At 32.6% G+C, this 19,764-nt stretch overlaps 1 protein-coding gene across 1 annotated transcript in view; it reads left to right on the forward strand.

The window, feature by feature from the left end:
* The window catches only part of ATF2 (activating transcription factor 2), a 118,647-nt gene that overhangs the window by 75,644 nt on the left and 23,239 nt on the right, over nucleotides 1-19,764 (forward strand). The window contains exon 9 of the mRNA XM_051986171.1: nucleotides 153-239. Within this exon, the coding sequence (XP_051842131.1) occupies nucleotides 153-239 (87 nt within the window). The remainder of the gene's footprint in view (nucleotides 1-152; nucleotides 240-19,764) is intronic.

The raw sequence follows: 19,764 nt of genomic DNA on the forward strand, positions 1-19,764 counted from the left end.
GATGTGCACTATTCTCAGTTGCTAATAGGTTATGGTGGGAGAAGTTCCAAATTTTTAGATAGCATTTTTGTTATATTACCTATTGTGTAAACAGAATGAGGCTTCTACTTATATATTCTGTAGAAAAAATAAATCATAACATCTTTGTGCAGCTTGTTAGACCTGTCACCATGGTGCCTAGTATCCCAGGAATCCCAGGTCCTTCTTCCCCACAACCAGTGCAGTCAGAGGCTAAAATGGTGAGTAAGATTTTTTAAAAAATCTTTTAAGTTTCCTTTGATTCTGTTGTGGATCTGTTATTTATATAATTTGCCTGATTTATATATGCCACTTAGTCCTTCTAAATGCTTTAGTCTTAAAGATTTTATTTTGTAGAGTATTAGAGAGCTGAATTCTTCAAGAAGACAAACTGCCCATAAAGTATAGGTTGATTTAGAAGACACAAGCCCTACTGATAACTACACAGTACATGTACAAAAACTAAGCTTTTCTTGTACTGGGTTGATTCAAACATTCCAAACTCCCTTGCTCCTCCTAGTGAAAGTTGTTTGCATTGCAGCAGGAATTTAGCTCACTTTCTCCTAAGGAGGTATAAATGTAATGTTACTAATGTTATAGTAATCACAAATATTCTGTAAGTTGGTTAATTAAATGATCAGAGTTATATTAAGGAAAGAAATAGTTTTATATTTGTCCCAGATAGTAAGAAATCTATTTAGAAAAAAGCTGTTTTAATATTGAGAAAAGTAATTACCTGGGAGTAAAAAGGCTGCATTCTGGTCTTAGCTTTGCCATAAATCTTGTTATGTGACTTGAAGCATGTCACTTAACCTCAATGAATTTATTTCATCATCTGTAAAATGAAGAGGTTAAACTAGTATGTCCCCTTGGAATCTAATAAAGTTATGAATGATTCAATGATTTTTAAAATTTTTTTATTATTATTTTTTAATTATTCTGCAACTAGGCATTTCTGGGCTAGTTCTCTTTGCTGTCAGGAAAAAAATCTTAAGAAAAACATTTCCCAAATTTACTTAGTAATGGAATACTTTAATAGTATCTTCATCCAGCTTGTGTGGAAGGATGTAGGTGGATTTGGGCAAAAGGAGGAATCATGAAGATTATTTGGAGACCTTTTGTTGTAATTATAAAAGAGACAGGAGATTGAATGTGGGAAAGAGAAAGGAGCATGAGAAAAAGTTGGAAAACTCAGACTGATGGATGAAAACTAAAGTTACAGGAGAAGGAAAACTTCTGGTGCATGTGAAGGTAGTTACTAAGACTAGGGAATCTAATAAAGGAAAAGAAGTTAGGTGTGGCAAGTTGCTAATAGATAGCACTCAGGTGGGAACTAGAAATCCTTAAACTAATTTTAAACTCAAGAGATACACATAGGCAATTTGCCCCAGTGTTCTTCTCTAGGTGAGCTAGTAGCAAGAACAACAAAAGACTAATGATTCCCCCTTCCTAAAGATGAGAAAAATAGGACTGATTTTGCATTGTCCTGCATAGAGTATACCATAGTTTGATAGTGAGCAGGTGACTGCCACCTATTATCAGTTGATCTCCATTCTAAAAGAGAAAATGAAGGAGTTTTAGAAATGCCTTCCACTCTTCAAGTTAACTAGGAGAATGAAGTCTGTTATTACAAATATGAGGAAGCATTTAACAAAACAAAAATCTGAAGAGGTAGAGGGATATCCATACCTGTGTCAGTAGATTGTGGGGTAGAAGAATGTCATACAGAGTAGAATAGGAGAGAAATTTGTTTATATATATTCAGCAAGCTAAGTACCACATCAATATTTACGATGTGTGTGTACTATCCTAGATATTGGAGATGCATGTACAAAAACTGTAAGCTTTCAGTGTGATTCTATTATAATGAGGGAGATAAGTACATATAAAAGATATATAGTATAAGTAGAGAATAAACAAATACATAAGGTAATTATGGTAATGAATTCCTTATGTTATAAGGGATTGGGGGCGGGGCACAGTGTTTGAGGAATAGAAAGAAGGCCAATTTCATTGGATTAGAATACAGGAGCGGGGTTAATGTCCAAAGAAATTAAATCGTTTGGGGCCAGAATATAAAGACCTTGGAAAGCTAAAGATGAGTTTATATTTGATAGGAACGCTACTGGAGTTGGTTGAATAAGGGCATGCCATAGACAGCTTGCACTTGAGGAAAATTACTTTGTTACATAGCAATACATAAGATAAACTGGAGTATTAGGATGGACCTATCGGCAGAGATTTATTAGGAGGCTTCTATAATAATCTACATAACAGGCAATGAGGGCCCAAAGTAAGGTGGTAGCTGTATGAATGGAGAAAACAGTCTAAAAAACAAAATTTGATAAGTGATTGGATATTTAGGATGAGGAAGAGTGAAGAGTTATGCATAATACCAAGATTGTGAACATGAGACAAGTTAGTGCCTTTGAATGAAATAAAGTCCTATTGATAAAAAGAAAAACAAAAAATCTTTGAAATGTAATTCAAAATTGTTTACCAGAATAAATAGACCAGTCCACAATTCCACAGTTCCAGAATTGATAGACGTTACTATACCTGAATTCCTATATCCCCTCCCTTATTTGTTATAAATTGCTTCGATTTGTGAGTTGGAATTTTTTTTTTTTTAATATGGCTATAAATGGCTTGGATTTCTTCTCTTGAGAATTGGTCTCTTCATATTCTTCAGCCACTTATCAATCTGGGAATGGTTTTTAGTCTTAATAATTTGACTCAGTTCCCTGTATAGCTTGGAAATAGGACCTTTATCAGAGAAAATTGATGCAAAGTTATTACTTACCTTCTGATTTTGTTTGAGAAAATAATTTAGTTTTATATAATTAGAACTATCTATTTTCTGTGATCCTGTCTGCTCTTTAGTCATATATTTTCTTCTTTGACTCTCTAATTTGCTTATGCTATTAAAGACTTTTATGTCTAAGACATGTACCCATTAGTAGCTTAGCTTCGTATCTGTTGTGAACTATTAGTCTGTACCTATTTTTTGTCAGATTGCTTTCCAATTTTCCTACCAGATTTTGTTGAATAGTTAATCTTATCCCGATACCTGGGATCTGGACTTATCAAAGACTATATTACTGTGATTTATCAAGTACTAGATTACTATGTTCATTTGTTTTTGTTGTCATGTACCTAATTAGTCCACAGGTAGCTTTCTGTTACTCAGTGTTAAATCATTTTGATAATTACTGCTTTTTAGTTTGAAATCTGAATTGGTAAGCCCTGTCCCTTCCCACTTTTTTTTTTTTCAGTTATTTCCCTTGAGATTCTTGACTTTTTGTTTTCCTTTTTCCTCCACATGCTTTATGAAATAATGATTTGGTAGTTTAATTGGTATGACATTGGATGAGTAAATCAGTTTAGTTAAATTGTCCTTTTTATTACTTTGGTTCAGGTTAGACAAGAGTAATTACTATTTCTTCAGTTATTTAGATCTGTTGTTAATTTGTGTTAAGTATTTTGTAGTGATATTCATATAGTTTCTCTCTGTGTCTTGGCAGGCAAACTCAGCAGTTTTATGAGGAATGGAATTTTTTCTGCATTTTCCTAATATATAGAACGAGTATGAATACGTTTTATTCAATTTCTAGGGAATCTCTTAAGGAAATTTTCTCCCATGTCATGTCTAAAAGAGGAAAAATATGTTTCTTCATTCCCTCAGTTTCTTTTTCTTATCTGTTATTATAGCTGGCATTTTTAGCTGTATTATCAATTATCATCAATGATACTGATAATAGATATTCTTGTTTTGCCCCCGATCTCAGTAGAAAGGCCTCTAATTTATCCTGATTCTATATAGAATGTGTTTTTAGGTAAAAATCACTTTTTAAGTAAAGATCTGCATATTGTCAAGTTTCTTAGTGTTGTTGTGTTTTTTTGTATCTTGAAAAAACTTGTCTGCATCTATTGACATAATCGTGCTTTTTTTAACCTTGACATCTTAAAATATAAAATGGAATTTTATAAATTAGAATGAAATACAAACTTTGAAAAAACCTAAAATATTTGACATTGTTTTGGACAGTATTTATACATTGTATGTTATATATAAGGTTGAACACCATTTTTTTGTTTTGTTTTTATTATAATATCTTTCTCCCAAAAAAAATACATGTGAAGATTGGTGAAAAGCCTTGTTCCAAATTTTTCTCCCTTCCCTTTCTCTACTTTTCTCTCCCAAGACAGACAGAAAGTACTTCAATATAATGTTAAACATGTGTAATCCTTTTAGATGCATTTCCACAATTGTCATACAGCACAAAAAAAAGTCGGATCAAAAAGGAAAAAAAAATGAGGAAGAAAATAAAATACAAGCAAACAACAACAAAAAAGTTAAAATGCTATGTTGTGGTCCACACTTAGTGCCCACAGTCCTTTGTTTGGTGCAGATGACTCTCTTCATCACAAATCTTTTAGAACTGGCCTGAATCATCTCACTATTGAAAAGAGCCACATGCATTAGAGTTGATTATCCTATCCCCTGATACCATGTTGCCATGGTACATGGCCATGTACAATGATCGCTTGATTCTACTCACTTCACTTAACATGAGTTCATGCAAGTTTCTCCAGGCCTCTCTAAAATCATCCTGCTGATCATTTCTTATAGAAAAATAACATTCCATAACATTCATATACCATAACTTATTCAGCCATTCTCCAACGGATGGACATCCATTCAGTTTCCAGTTTCTTGCCACTACAAAAAGGGCTGCTTCAAACATTTTTGCACATGTAGGTCTCTTTCCTTCCTTTAGGATCTCTTTGGGATATAATTCTAGTAGAGACAATTGCTGAGTCAACCGGTATGAACAGTTTGATAACTTTTTGAATATAGTTCCAAATAGCTCTCCAGAATGGCTGGGATCCGTTCACAACTCTGCCAACAATGTATTAGTGTCTCAGCTTTCCCACATCCCCTCCAACATTCATCATAATCTTTTCATGTCATCTTAGCCAATTTGAGAGGTGTGAAGTATACCATATGTTTTTAACATAAAAATAAAGTAGAAGAATGTGCAGGCAGTTAGGTGGCACAGCAGATAGAGTTCAAATGAGTTCAACTCTGGCTTCAGACACTAAATCACTTAACTCTTTGCCTCAGTTTCCTCATCTGTAAAGTGAATTGGAAAAGGAAATGACAAACCACTCTAGTATCTTTGCCAAGAAAATCCCAGATGAGGTCACAAGGAGTCAGATATAACTGCAGTGATTGAACAACAATGTCGTTCTATCTATAGTTGGATTTGATATTTGGCAAAGTTATATTCTTTTTTTTTAATTAAAAAAATTTTAATATTCATTTCATGTTGCTTCAAAATCACAGAAATTAGGTGAGAGGGAAAAAACAGAACCAGAGAAGCATTGCATTTCTCAAAAGTTTTCAATTTTCACAGTTGTATTCTAATGTATGTGACTTAAACATCCTTGCAAATAGTGTGTCTAAACATGTCTAAAGCAGCTAATTATTCTAGGCAAGAAGCAAAAAAATCATAATTACAAAGACTAGAGAACATGTGACCCACTTAAGTAGATAATCATTCATCTTGGATTTCATGTTCAAAAGTTCATTTTATTTTTAAAATTCATTAATGTTATATGCTTATTTGACAAGATTTTCTAATCACATTAAAACCCAAGAGATTGGAGCATTTTACAATCAAAATAGATAATAAGCACAGTCACACACTCATTAACTGCTTGTTATCAGCCAGTTACTATATGTAAGATACCAAGACAAAAGTAAAATAACCCCTATTTTTTAAGTGTTTAAAGTCTAGCAAGGAGAGACAATGTATACCTCTACATAGAAATAAGAGAAGCAGGCAAGAATTTGTAACTAGAAGGAATCAATAAATCAACACTTTAGATAGTTGTGCTTGTTAAAAAATAAAACAGTTGTTGGAAAGTGTGACATGGTTTTATTTGAGTCATCTCTTTATCATTTATTTTTCCCATCTGTTTATCCACCCAGAATAACAGATAATTTGACTTACCAAGGAATTCTTTATCAATTGTGAAGTTAAAAATGTACAGCTATTATATAATATAAATTATATTCTGTCCTATAGATATTACATATAATCAATCACATTTGCATATAACTTGGCCACTGTCAAATGACCTTTAGTCCAAAGATTTTGGAAGCTCAGATTAATCAGTCTATCTATCATCATTCTTGTAATTTTCTTCTAAAACATAGGCTTAAATTATTTTTTCCTTAATTGATTACCTTCTTACTTGTGGATATGAGAGATAACAGTAGAAAATTCTAAATCATCCTATAAATTTATTGCCATCATAATCTTACATTTTGAAGTAAAGAAGCTATAATTCTTATGAGAACATCTCTGACTTAGTTTTCTTCAAGAAATTTTATGTGTTTTGTCTGCCACTTGATTCAGGTGAATACAATAGTTTTGCAGACTCGTGCTAACATAGCACCTATATAGGAGAATATTTCAAGGAGACAGCACAGGAAAGTGTGGAGTTCATATTCTTTAGATGTTCTTGCTGTCATCCGAAAGCTTACTTCTTTTCATTCAAAATAAAGTCCATCAGTTGGGCTGGACTCACCAGATCCATTTCTCCTTTCTTACTCTTATCATTACTCTTTCAAAGATCATGCAGACAGAAGATGTCCTTCAGGATTGGAAAAGAACAACAGGTGCCCTTTTACTTTTCAATAAAGGAAGGAGTAGAAGCTGTAAATTATAGTCCAGTGATTTTGACTTTGATTTCTGGCAAAATTCTATAATGTTTTATTGAAAGACGTTAATAAGCATCTACAAAAAGAAAACATCATTTTCTTCATCAGTAACAGGTCGTGCTATATAAATTTTGTTGGGCTGGTTTTTTATTTTGTTTGTTTGTGGCACTGCTACTACTAAATAAGAGTTTAGCTCAAACTTATATAACTTATACACTTATATTAACTCATAGAAAAAGTGAAAGTGTAGAGAACAGTATAGTTGACTGAGTGCAAAATGGAATCAATCAATAAACATTTATTAAGTGCCCTCTGTATGCCAAGCACTATAGAAATCATTGGGGATATAAAACCAAAAACGAAATAGCCCTTGCTTTCAGGAAGCTTGCATTTTCTTGGAGGCAAAAGACATGTGAATTTATAAGGTTATCAAGAATAAAATAAAAATAAATGCAAATAATTTAGGGAGAGTGGAAATAGTATTTGGAGGGTCAGAAAAGGCTTTATGTGAATAATAGTGTTTTGAGCCGAGTCTTTGAAGAAATTAAGTGATTGTGAGTTGAAAGTGAGGGATGAGAACGTACCAAGCAGGAAAAGTATCTAGTGCTAAATCAAGAGAGGGCGTCATATGTAAGGAATAGCCAGTGGAAAGATTGGGTTTGTATGGGTCTATCATCACTGTGGATGTCATGTTGTCACTTTGAAATGCAGTGATCCAGACATATGTCCTTAGCCTACTTCCAGTTAGCTTTCTTATCAGTGACTTGGATAAAGTTATAGATCATACAAATAACAAAAAGTTGAATCAATATCCAAAACGATATTTTCAATCATTCTGTCACACACACTTATGCTTTCTATAGGCTATGTGTAAGTTAGGCAAAAGTGAAACATCTCCTTTTGAGAATTTTAAAGTCTAGTTAGGAGAGACAATGTGTACTTCTTACATACAAACAAAAGAAGGGGGCAGAGAGGCCTTGTAACTGGAAGGAATCACAAAGATACATAGAAAATGGTCTGTAAGCCAAGCCATCTTGAAGGTAACTAGGAGTCAGAGGTAAAGGAATTGGATTCAAGGAATGGGGCCAGTCAAGAAATGGGAGTGCCATATATGAGAGACAAGGAGAAGGTTAGTTTGGCTAGATTAATACTTAGGAAGGGAGATGCTGTGTAATATAACCAGAAAGAAAATAGGACCAGATTTAAATTAATTGAGCATTAAGAAGTATTAGGGAACCATTGGAGTTTATTGAATTAGAGGAATGATTTTTTCAGAATTAGCAATTAAAGAAAATCACATAGTCCAAGAAGTGATAAGAGCTTGAAATAGCTGGTAGCCATGTGAATAGAAAGAAGTAAAAGAAAAAATGTAGTAGAGGTAGAAATGACAAAATTGGGCAACTGATTGGTTATGGGGAGTGAAGGGAATTGAGGAACTGCAACAGATAATGGCCTACACCAGGATTGTGAATCTGAATGTCTAGAAGAATATTAGTGTTCTGAACAGAGCAAAATTTAGAAGAGGGTAAAGTTTTAGTGAAAGATAATTTTGTTTTGGATATATGAAAAATATATCACCCTTTCAACAACCAAAAATGGTTGAACATTCAAGGTAATTTTATATTCTAATAATCATTTGGATTTCTTCATTGAGACTTATGATAACCTCCATGATGTTTTTTGCCCAAAAAAGCTCCAAATTAAAATTTATATCATAAATTGTGATCATAATATATGATTTTCTTCTACTTACTATTATGAAAACTAAATATAAGATTATAAAACTAAGTATAAAATAATTGAATTATTTCATCTAGATCCATTCTATAAGAATTAAAAATAAGTTGTTTAGAAGGACCTTATTTGCTTACTATTGTTGTAAAAACTTTACATTAAATTTCCTTATACATTTTGTTGAACATCACCATTTTTAATGAAATAAGTTACAACTTGAAATATGTTAATATAATGTCTGTCATATATGAAGGTAATTTTGATATTAGAATTTTTATTTGGATTATAATTTGTTATATTTAAGATACAGTTTTAAATCCAGTTCCATATCAAATTTATTTCTGTATTTTAAAACAAAAATATGGTGAAAATGCTCACTCATAACATGTGATGGAAAATGTAGAAGAATTTTACAAGCTGTCTTACTAAGAAATTGTGGGGGGGTTTTACTTTGATCATTTAACCAGTTAACAAAAATTAGCCTTTTTATGATGTAAAATATTGGATAATGATAACCACTAATTTGAAATAACAGTATACTTAAAATTTAATTTCATGTGTTACTCCATTTTAAATAATGTTTATATATAATAAACATTTTATATATAAACATTAAGAACTAGGGAGATTTGACTTTAAATGTGGCTTCAGACATTAGCTATATGATCCTGGACAAGTCACTTAACATCATTTGCCTTGTTTTCCTCATCTCTACAATGATTTGGAGAAGGAAATGACAAAGTACTCCATTATCTTTGCCAAGACAACCCCAAAGGAGGGCCTCAGAATTGGACACAACTGAAAACGACTCTACAACAAATATAAAAACTTCTTTTTGGAAGGGAAAGAGTTTGTCTTTCTTCTCTTATGCCATTGGCATACCTGCTACAGTTTCACAAAAACTTTCCTGAACAATCAGTATTATCAAGTAGTTCAAAATCTGCCAAATTATACAATAGTAATTTAAGTGAAAGATAAATTGGGAGCTCATCCTAATTTCAAGATGGTTTTTAATGCTTATACCTAGCAGTCATGGTTTTCAAATAGCCCAGCCTGATAATCGCACTGCATAAATGCAAGCATAACATCTTGAACACATGATTACACTGTCTGTAAGGTATGATTACAATGGAACAAGGGAGTTTATTCTGGTATAATACAGAAAACACAAATGAGAATGTGTGTATAGTCAACTCTCTGTTGAGAATTGGTTTGAGGCCAAATGTTGAACCCTTGTGGAGGTTTGGAAACAATTTGATGATTGGTAGAGAAACTGAAAACAAATGCTTAGTCACAAATAGCAAGAGTGACTTGATTACTACTCAATCATCATTGTGCACGTGATAATGAAGATTTTGTATTATTACAGAGCTAAACCTGCAATGCTTCAAATGTTCATTTGCTTGTTTAGAGGAAAAAATATATTTGTAGTATAACTGGAAAATTATCTACTGCTAAAGGGATTGTTAAAGAATTTTTAGAAAAAACAAAAACAAAACACTTTGACTATTGTCATGAGCTTCAAAGGGAAACCACTGATGTAGAGGGGTTCCCATGATTGTATTGCCCTTATATAGCATGTTAAAAGATTTGCAAAGTGCATTTCTTATAAGAGTACTGTGAGATAGATTGAATTTGTAGGATTCCAACCAACCTTAGTGTTACCCAAATATATTTGGAAAATATATAATTGGGAAAGTATAATTAAACTAACCTTAACTTGAAGTATCTACGTCACTCTTTACCTCTTTTAATATAGATAATAAATGATTATGATATGCTTTCTTTGTAATAATTGTTCTTAAATACTAAAATTTATTATCTGGAGAAAGGGAAAAGATTTTATTTGTTGATTGACTTAACAGTGGGAGATAAATGTACAAATGGAAGAGAAAAAATTTCCTAAAATGTTTAACACTAGAATGACTAGATATATCAATTGACACAAACATAATTTTACTTTGAAATAAAAAATTTTCATCTTGCTATTCTTTTTCTTTGCCTTATGGATCCAACTATGTAGTTTTTCTAGTGTTTAAAAATAACTTTAATAATGAGTGAGGTTTTCTTTGGAGAATAAAAAAGAATTTGACTAGAAATGTTTACAAATTGTTCATTTTTTAAAAATATACTTTGGAATGACTGAAAAACTAACCTTCAATTTATATGTACCCAGGGAATTTCAATAAGAAGTTAGACTTATTTGTCCTATATGAGCTTTCCTGAAACAAAACATATTAATACATGCTACAAAATAAGGGAGTTTATTTTCATATTATATTTGGAAATTATTAAAGATTAGCTCCTCAGGTAACTTTGATTTTAGTTAACCAAGAAATTAGATATATAAGAATAAATCATAAAAATGCTTTGAATGTTTTAAAAAAAAAAAAGCCATACACATAAAACTTTCGTCAGTTCAGGTGGGAAATATAATCAGTCTCTCGCTGAAGACACAAAAATAACAGTTACAGGAGATGTAGAAAGATTCCTACCCTTAAAATTTAATAATCCAATTAGATTTCTCATTAAAACTTGGCTAATACATATAAACCATATTTAAGTGATTGCTCATCATTTTTAATTGAGGTGGTTAAAAAAAAAAACCCTTTCCTTTTTTTGAATAATTAAAAGACTATATCTGAATGTTTTATGTTTTATTTCTTATGAAGAATATTAAAAAGGAATCAAATTGGAGTTGTTAGAGAATGTCAGAGTAAGAATGGTAAATTGAAATATTTGGGGTATGACATTAGAGATCAACTCAAGATATAAAAGAGAATCTAGGATAGAATATCTGTTGTAAAAGGCACAAACTCACCAAATCTAAACTTTTTGTTTTGGGAATCTCAGAATTACCCAAATTGGGGTATAGCATTTTAATTTTCTAAATGAATATTTTAGAACACTATAATTCTTTTTTGAAGTGTGTATATATAGTTCTAGGTTTTTTTTAATACATAAGTTGATTTTGAATACTTAATAATGTTAAAGTTCATTTGTACAGCATTTTAAAGAGCAACTTTATATATAAATACATATAATGATTTTGTCTTTTCATCAGAAAATGAATTATATTGGAGGTAGGAAGAGGGGGGAAATCAGATATGAAAATTTCACTCAGGGGAAATTGAATAGATAGTATTGCCAATGACAGAAGAAAAGAGCAGTTAGTCTGCAAGCATTTATTATACACTTGCTATATGCCAGCCACTTTGCTAGGCACTGGAAATACAAAGAAAGGCAAAAGACAATTGTGGTTTTCAAGGAACTCAATAGCATTGAAATTGAAACATACAAACAGCTATATATCTGTGTATGTGTATACGTGTGTGTGTGTGTGTGTGTGTGTGTACACACACATGATAACATTAAAAATAATCAGCAGAGGGAAGTTATCAAAATTAAAGAAGAATCAAGGAAGGCTCCATAAAGATAGACTTTTAGCTGGAACTTTAAGGAAGGCAGACAGTAAAGATAAGGAGAGAAGTGTTTCCGGTTATCAGGCACAGACACTGAAAATGCCCAATATTAAAAGATAAAATGTAATATCTGAGTAACTGCAAGGAGGTTAGTATTATAGGCCACATTCGGGCAATTAGGCATAAGAAAATCCGAAGAAGAGAGATGACCATGCCAAAGCAAAAAGGACATGTTTGATCCTAAAGCAAATTTACAGGAGACAATAAATACAATTTTTATGTGCTGAATTTGAGGTACCAATGATACATTGAGGTGAGAATGTCCCCAAAATACTGTACAACAACAGCAGCAGTAATAATAATTAGTATTTATATAGTACTTAAGGTTTGCAAAAACTTGACAATGTTATTTATTTTATTTTCATAGCAATTCTGGAAGTTATTTTTATTATCTTCATTTTATAGATGAGGAATCTTAGGCAGAGAGAAGTAGCTTGCCCAGAGTCATAAGTTTAATTCATTCTAGAACTTAACTTTTCAAAATACAACCTGTTTGACCTCAGCTTATTTTCTCATTCTTATAATTTTTTTCTTAAGTTTTTATTAAGCATCTATAATGTACCTAGAACCCTGCTAAGCATTAGAAAATACACATTCTATAATGAAAAGTCTTTTACATGATTACAAACAATATTCCAGCTTTCTGTCAAGCAATCTATTCAGATGTCAGGATAAGTTATGTAGGGGAAAAAAAATCCATTTTGAAAGTAGATGTATGTATAGTGTCTAGGAGATTTGAATGTCATTAACTTTTAGTGTAACGGAAGAATCTTTAAAAACCTTGAAAGATACTATCATTCAACTATTGCTGTTACCATTTTCTAGATAAGTAAGTGGGTTTTGAGACATTCTTACTTGCCTGAGATCCGTCCCATAACTTTATGGAGCTGGGAAATGAAAGTTGGTCTTCTGGTTCCAAGACCTGTTTGCTTTCCACTTCTTGGATCATACTGTCTTTTCAGTAATATAAATGTGGGGAAAACTGAATCCGTATTTACATTTTTTGTTGTAATCTTAGAATTTTATTGTTGTTAACCTAGATGAATTTTTCACTTATCATGTAAAACCCTTGCTCTGAAGCTCAAGCTGTTGTTGCCTACAGCCTTCTAAGCTAGAGCTTAGGAAGTTACTTTCTCTATCCTCTGTAGCTTACCATTGGAAGTAGCCACTAAATTCTGAAAAGTACTGTTACAGTTAGACCAGAGTTTCAGAGCTAGTGTTCATGATAAAATGGCCTAAAAGAAATTCTAGCAATGATATTAGAAAAATAACAAAGCAGCAATAGTGGGGAAGAGGATTTTTCCTGCAGCTTAACAAAAACTTGAGATATAAAGTTGATCAAAGACATATTAGGTGCATTAAAATTTCACTTTTCATATTCCCACTTGGATGTTATTTCCTTATTAAAAAGACCTATAGGTTTAGTAGATAAAATGTAGTGAAGAAGATCTGGATATGATCCCGACTGGATTTGGCATGGTATTTATAAGTTATTTAATCCTGACACGGATAATGTCATTTCCTTGTTTATTATATGGCAGTGATACTTGCACTTCCTCTCCAAAAGGTTGTATTGAAGAAAGCATTTTGCAGACTTTAAATATATATAAATGTGACTCATGCTTACAAGGAATGTTACACAGATTTAGCAGAACAAATAGATGAAGCCCTTCCTTACTATTATTACTATTGTTGTTGTTATTGTTATCATTTTTGGTAAGGGAATCAAAGTTGAGTAACTTAACCAGTGTCACCCAGCTAATGTTAAGTGTCTGAGGCCAGGTTTGAACTCCCAAGACCTAATACTCTATCTACTGTAAAATCTAGCTTCTCTGCCCTTCTTTATTTAAAAAAAAAAAAAAAAAAAAGAGTCTCCATTTCCTTTAAGGAATTTTAAAACATGCATGTACATCTCAAAAGATAATGTTATATAATACTGAAATTAAATTTTCAAGTTGATTACCAGAAAAGCATTATTAAAAGGTTTTTTCCTGAAATTATGTTCAATAATTTTCTATTTATTATATAGTAGATTCACTGTTCTATATCCACATTAATTCTGAAAGTTTTTATTTGATTTTCTCTTTTTTTTAATGATTATATTAGTCCTAGACACATGAAACATGAATTATTATCAAAAAGTCATTTTGTGTTATGAAAATATACTGAATTTGCTATTCAGGATTCAAGTTCAGATCCTGTCTTCACTATTTGCTACCTGTGTGTCATGAACATTTAACTGTAGCCTCAGTTTTCTTATCTGTAAAATAGTAGTAATAATACTTGTACTATTATGTAAGATATACTATAAAGATCAAATGACTTAATATGAAAAATCCTTTAAAATTGTACTAGTATAAAGCTTAAAGAATAATCTCCTGCCAAAAGTGTTGTAAATTTCCATGCTTTCTATTAGTCTAAAACATTTAAAACAAGAAAACGTTAATCATCTTAAGAGTTTAATTTAAGAAGACTTGTTAAATTGTTTAACTTGTACCTTCTAGTATCATTCTATAAAGACTTGTGTGACAAACTGAGAAATATCTCTGAAAACAGTGGGTAGCCAGTAGGTTTTCTGCAGGGGGTTTCTACTGAGAGCTGACAGAGGGCAGCTTGGCAAATGTTCAGAAACCTACATTAACTCGGTTGAGCCCGGCATGGAACCTTGTGTTCAGCAGAATTCTTCTGACCTGCCTCTCTGCATGCCGAGGTAATCAGCAAACACCTAATGAGCCCACTCCAAAGAAACAGACCCTCTCCCAACCTACTTCATTTTCCTGTGTTCTCTGGGGGTGGAGAGACAAGACTTCATGAGGACTGATGATGCTGCAAAGACCACAATAATGATAATTAACTTGCTGAATTTAGAAGATTATGCTGTTAATTAGTTGCAAAATAAAGATAAGTAATAGAGCAGCAGATGGTAGGATAACACCCAGGAGAAGGAGGGTTATTACTCTGATGAGCTTTTGTGGCATATATGAAATATGGATCTGACTTTTTCATAAATTGTTTCTGGAGAATATTATCTTGTTTCTATGAGCTATGATGGAGTAGTCTATTCCTACTAAGTTTTGACAGATGTGATAAGGATTTTTTTTCAAGGGTAGAAGTAAGAACTTGAATAACAAACTAGCCAGATTACTTGTTTGAGTAAATACGGCAGAATTACCATCTAGCTTGAGGAAATATGATTGAAATTTCTTTCATTGAGTGATATTGTGTTGATCCTTGAAAACTATTTTGATATTGCTGGATGGTATAGTGTTATATAAAGTGCCAATTTCACAGTTTTCTTAACACTGAATACTTCATTATTGCTTAATGTTGTTACACATGTTGCAAAAGATTATGCATTATTATTGTTTCTAAATTCTATTTTTAATAGTTTTCAATTCCCATCTATTTATTGTCACTTTACAATATTTACTAGAGGATCATTCACCTCAATAATGATGGCTATTTAACTTATTCTTTTTCTTGTTAATTTTAGACTTTTTAAATGCTGGGATTAACTTTTGGCAAAAAAAAAAAAAATCTTATAACTCTCCCAGTAAGTTACAGAGGAAAGAGGACTTCACCAGAAGCTAGGAGATCTGTGTCCTTGCCTCATGACTGATTATGTGACCTTGGGCAAGTGCTTTCAGGCCTCACAGCTTTAGTTTCTTCATCTCTAAAATGAAGGATTGGATTAAATGATCTCCAAGCTTCTTTCCAGTTTTCACTTTCTATGATTCTGTAAAATGTACCTTGTTTGTGCATCATTTCTTTTGAAAATATTTTTGCCTAATTATTTGAATCAACTCTGAAATTTCCTTTATAAAAATGGGTGGATTATCTTAGCAATATTAAATAATATTAAATGCTATGGCAAGCTTTTCAATTGCTCTTCAGTGTGCAGTATTTAAGTTGATGGTATAGCCTTTAAGTTTGAATGCTTGTATTTCTAAAGAAACTATGTTAATAATATTATCTCCATTATTTAATTTTTAGAATAGTTGTGCTGTTGGTAAGGAATTAGGGGTGATCTTCATTTAAACTGTTGTATAAACTTATGATTATAAGCTTGAAAATAAATTGACGGCAGACTTAGCGCTGTTAATTAACCCTTGCAATTCTCTTCTTACATTTTTTACCCAGTGGCACACATTTCAAAGCAGATCCATTGTAATCAATGTAACAGCATGAAGCAAACATTAGAGTTTCCTCACTGGTACATACTGTATACCCTAGGGCAGTCAAGAGAAGATAATGAATGAATACTGATGTAGCTTTTAAGTGCTCTATCAGGTAGTAACTTGCCCTACTAAAGATTATTCAAGAGAGTGATGTTTATGTACTTCAGATTCCCCTATGTGCTATAACTGTATTTCATTAATGTTAAGAGTTAAGCTATTTTAACTATAAAACTTTTATATGCTCCTTGGTTCTATGGTATGTTCTTCCTAGGAAACTCAAAATGTTTGAGCCAAACTAATCGGATGTGCTTCATTGTCATTGGATGTTAGATATAGAGAGGGTTCAGATGAACAGTTATTAAATTATATTATTGTTGTAAAAATTTGGAAATTTTTTTTCTGCTTTTGCCCTATGTATATTCCCCAAAGCAGTCTCATCTTCATTGTTTTAAACTCATTACAGTTCAAGTTTTGTTATTCTTGCCTAAGTCTACCTTTTTCCATCTATGGCAACTTTAAGCATTACTTTAAGCTACTCATCTCTATTTCATCTTACAATACTTCTCAGAAGCTCACTAGTGTTCCAGTTTTTTTATATCTCAGAACTACTGCTGCTTAGAACCGTGGAATGTTAGAACTAGTAAAGAATTTAGAAAACCCCTTTCCTGCCCTCTCCTGCATTGACTTTACTCCATTCACAATCTTGAATTTCTGGTTATTCAACTATAGTATGCTCTTCTTTTTTACCCCCTTTTCCTAGCACTAGATTAATGTATACGCCTTCACTTTTCCAATTAACATTCTATTGAACACTGATTAAGTCCACTACAGACTTATTAATTGACCCATATTGTCTTTTATTATTCTCTAAGTGACTGTCATTCTTGCAGTAGCTATTCCAAACATCTTTCAGTTTCCCAAAGTTGATTTACTTCTTACTTTGCAGCAGAGGACTTGACCTTCTCTATTCCAGTGAGAAAATAGAGACCATCTAGACTACTACTTCTTTATATCTTAAAATGTCCAACTTCCACTCCCCTGGTATTTTCATCCTTTGTTTCTATCTCTTGAGGAAGATGATGGTCCTTGACCTTACCAAAGCCAGCCATTCTGTCTTCGGATGATCCCATTCTCCCTAATCACCTGCAGTCATTCATCCTTGATTATTTTCTTTCTCTTTCTGTCTCTTTCTGTCTCTCTCTGTCTCTCTCTCTCTCTCTCTCTCTCTTTCATTCTCCTCCCTCCTTCCTTCCCTCCCTCCCTTCCTCTCCTTTCTTCCCGTTCTTTCCCTTTTTCCCCTCTCCCATCTGTTCCTTCTGATACCTGAAAACATGTCCAAATCTCCCACAACCTTTTACTTCAGAACTAAACCAAACCAAATCTTTCTTTAAAACTTTACATCTTGTCCTCTTAACTTTTCAAAATTAAACTCCAAGAAAAAGTTGGTTGTATTTTTTTTTAACCTCCATTTTCCACTATGTTCTTAACCTCTCCCAATATGACTTCCTTAAATCTTGGTTATTGATGCTCTTTAAAGCCAGATTTGGAGCCTTTTTTCATTGCTCATCATCTCTGAAGCAGGCCACTTTAGACACTGCAGACCTTCTCTTGGATTTTATATCCCATTGTTTTCTATGATGTTGCTGTTCTCTTGGTTTTTGTCTTAACTTTCTCACTGGTCTTTTGCAGTCTCCTAAATAAGAGCAACAATAGCAATAATGATAGCTAGCATTTGGACAATGCCCCTGTACTAAGCTCTTTACTAATATCACCTTACTTGAGCTTGCTATCAGCCCTGGGAGTAAGCTACTCTTAAGTTGTACCCATTTTGCAGCTTAGGTGACTGAGACAAACAAGCTAAATGATTTACCCAAGGTCACTCAGCTAGTTTCTGAGACAGGATTTGAACTCAGGTCTTTCTTCCTGACTCCAGGCCCAGCATCATACCTACTGCATCACCTAGCTGCTAATGAATCTTAATCGTTTTGTGCTTACTGGGCTTAGATGTTTCCCTGAGCTTTGTTCTAGGCCCTCCTCTCTTTTCTCTGTTCTCTTTCCCTTCTTGGTGTCATTGCCTCCATGAATGAATTCAGTTGTCTTCTCTATTTAAATAGTTTCCAAAATGATATATCTTGTGGATCATCTCAATTTGTTTAAAACAGAACTCATTGATCTTTTCCTTTTAAGCCCCATCTTCTTCCAAGCTTCTTTATTTCTATTGAGAGCTCAGATAACCAATATTCCCAAACCAAATATCATCCTTGATCTTTCACTCTACCTACCTTCCCATTTCCCAATCATATATCAAAGCTTACAGATTCTGCCTCCACAATAACTCACTAGTCCCCTTTTTTCCACTTATTTTCTACTTTAAACCCTTGTTTCCTCTTCCTGAACTATTGCAATAACCTCCTAATTGATCTCCTTGCTTCTGGTCCCTCCTCTTGTAATACATTTTCCACACAATTGCAAATTAATATTCCCAAGACAGCTTCTTGCTTAGAAGTTTAGAGTAGTACCCTCTTGCCTTCAGCATAAAATGCACACTCCTTAGCTTGATTTTTAAAATCTTGTAGAAATTAGATTCTGTATGTTCCACCTATTTCATATTTTTCCTTCCTATCATATACTCTTTATTCCAATCAGACTTACTAGTAATAGATTTTTTGAGTTTCTGAGTTTCTTCAGTCTGTCTTTATGCAAGTTATCTTCCATACTGGAATGAACTTCCCCTCTTACACCTCCTTAGAATCTGGAGTGTTTTTTCAAAGCTCACTCAGGTTCTGCCTTCCATGGGAGGTCCCACTCCCCTACCCCACTTTTTATACCTGCATATAGTATTTTCTGAATAAAATGTGGACTCCTACACAAAGGAATGATTTTTTTTTTGTACCTTTTTCACATAGGATTTTCATAAATGTTGTGATAATAAAATTGGGTCATCTAACCATTATGTGTGTGGTGTTAGGAGTTAAATCCTTGAAGTTATTCCTTTAGCAACATATAATTCATTTAAAATTAAAAACAATGAAAGAGAGATGATTTTGTTATAAACTGTGTTATTCAAGTTGGAAAAGCAACTTTACTTAGGGGAGTCAGTCTCTATTTGCTGTCAAGAAAACATAGATTTGAAGTTTGAATCCTTGTTTAGATATACAGTATCTAGATGATCATGAAAAAATCATGTAACCTCTTTCAGATTCAGTTTCCACATTTGTAAAATGAAATTGATAATAGCACTTATCTTTAAGCTTTTCCACAAATGGGATCTATAACTTGTATTAGTAGTCGTATCCCATCTCCTGTCTTTGTGTTTTACAAAGGCTATTCCCCTATGTTATAACTAGAATGTATTCTGTCATCCTAACCACTAAGTAAAACCCCTATGTTTTTTCAAGGATCTAATTCAGGTGCCATATCCTATGAATGACTTTCCAGATTCCCTTAGTTATTAATATTTTCTACCTCTTAAGATTATCAAGTATCTACTTAACTGTAAATGTTATACCTACCTCCCATTAGAGTTTAAACATCTTGAAGGTAGAGACTGTTTTAACATTTTCTTTTTGTCATCCCTTAATTCTGGGATGAATGAATGAATCCCTATAATCTATAACAG

This window comes from Antechinus flavipes, chromosome 3, assembly GCF_016432865.1.
Source record: "Antechinus flavipes isolate AdamAnt ecotype Samford, QLD, Australia chromosome 3, AdamAnt_v2, whole genome shotgun sequence".
NCBI classification, from domain to species: Eukaryota; Metazoa; Chordata; class Mammalia; order Dasyuromorphia; family Dasyuridae; genus Antechinus; species Antechinus flavipes.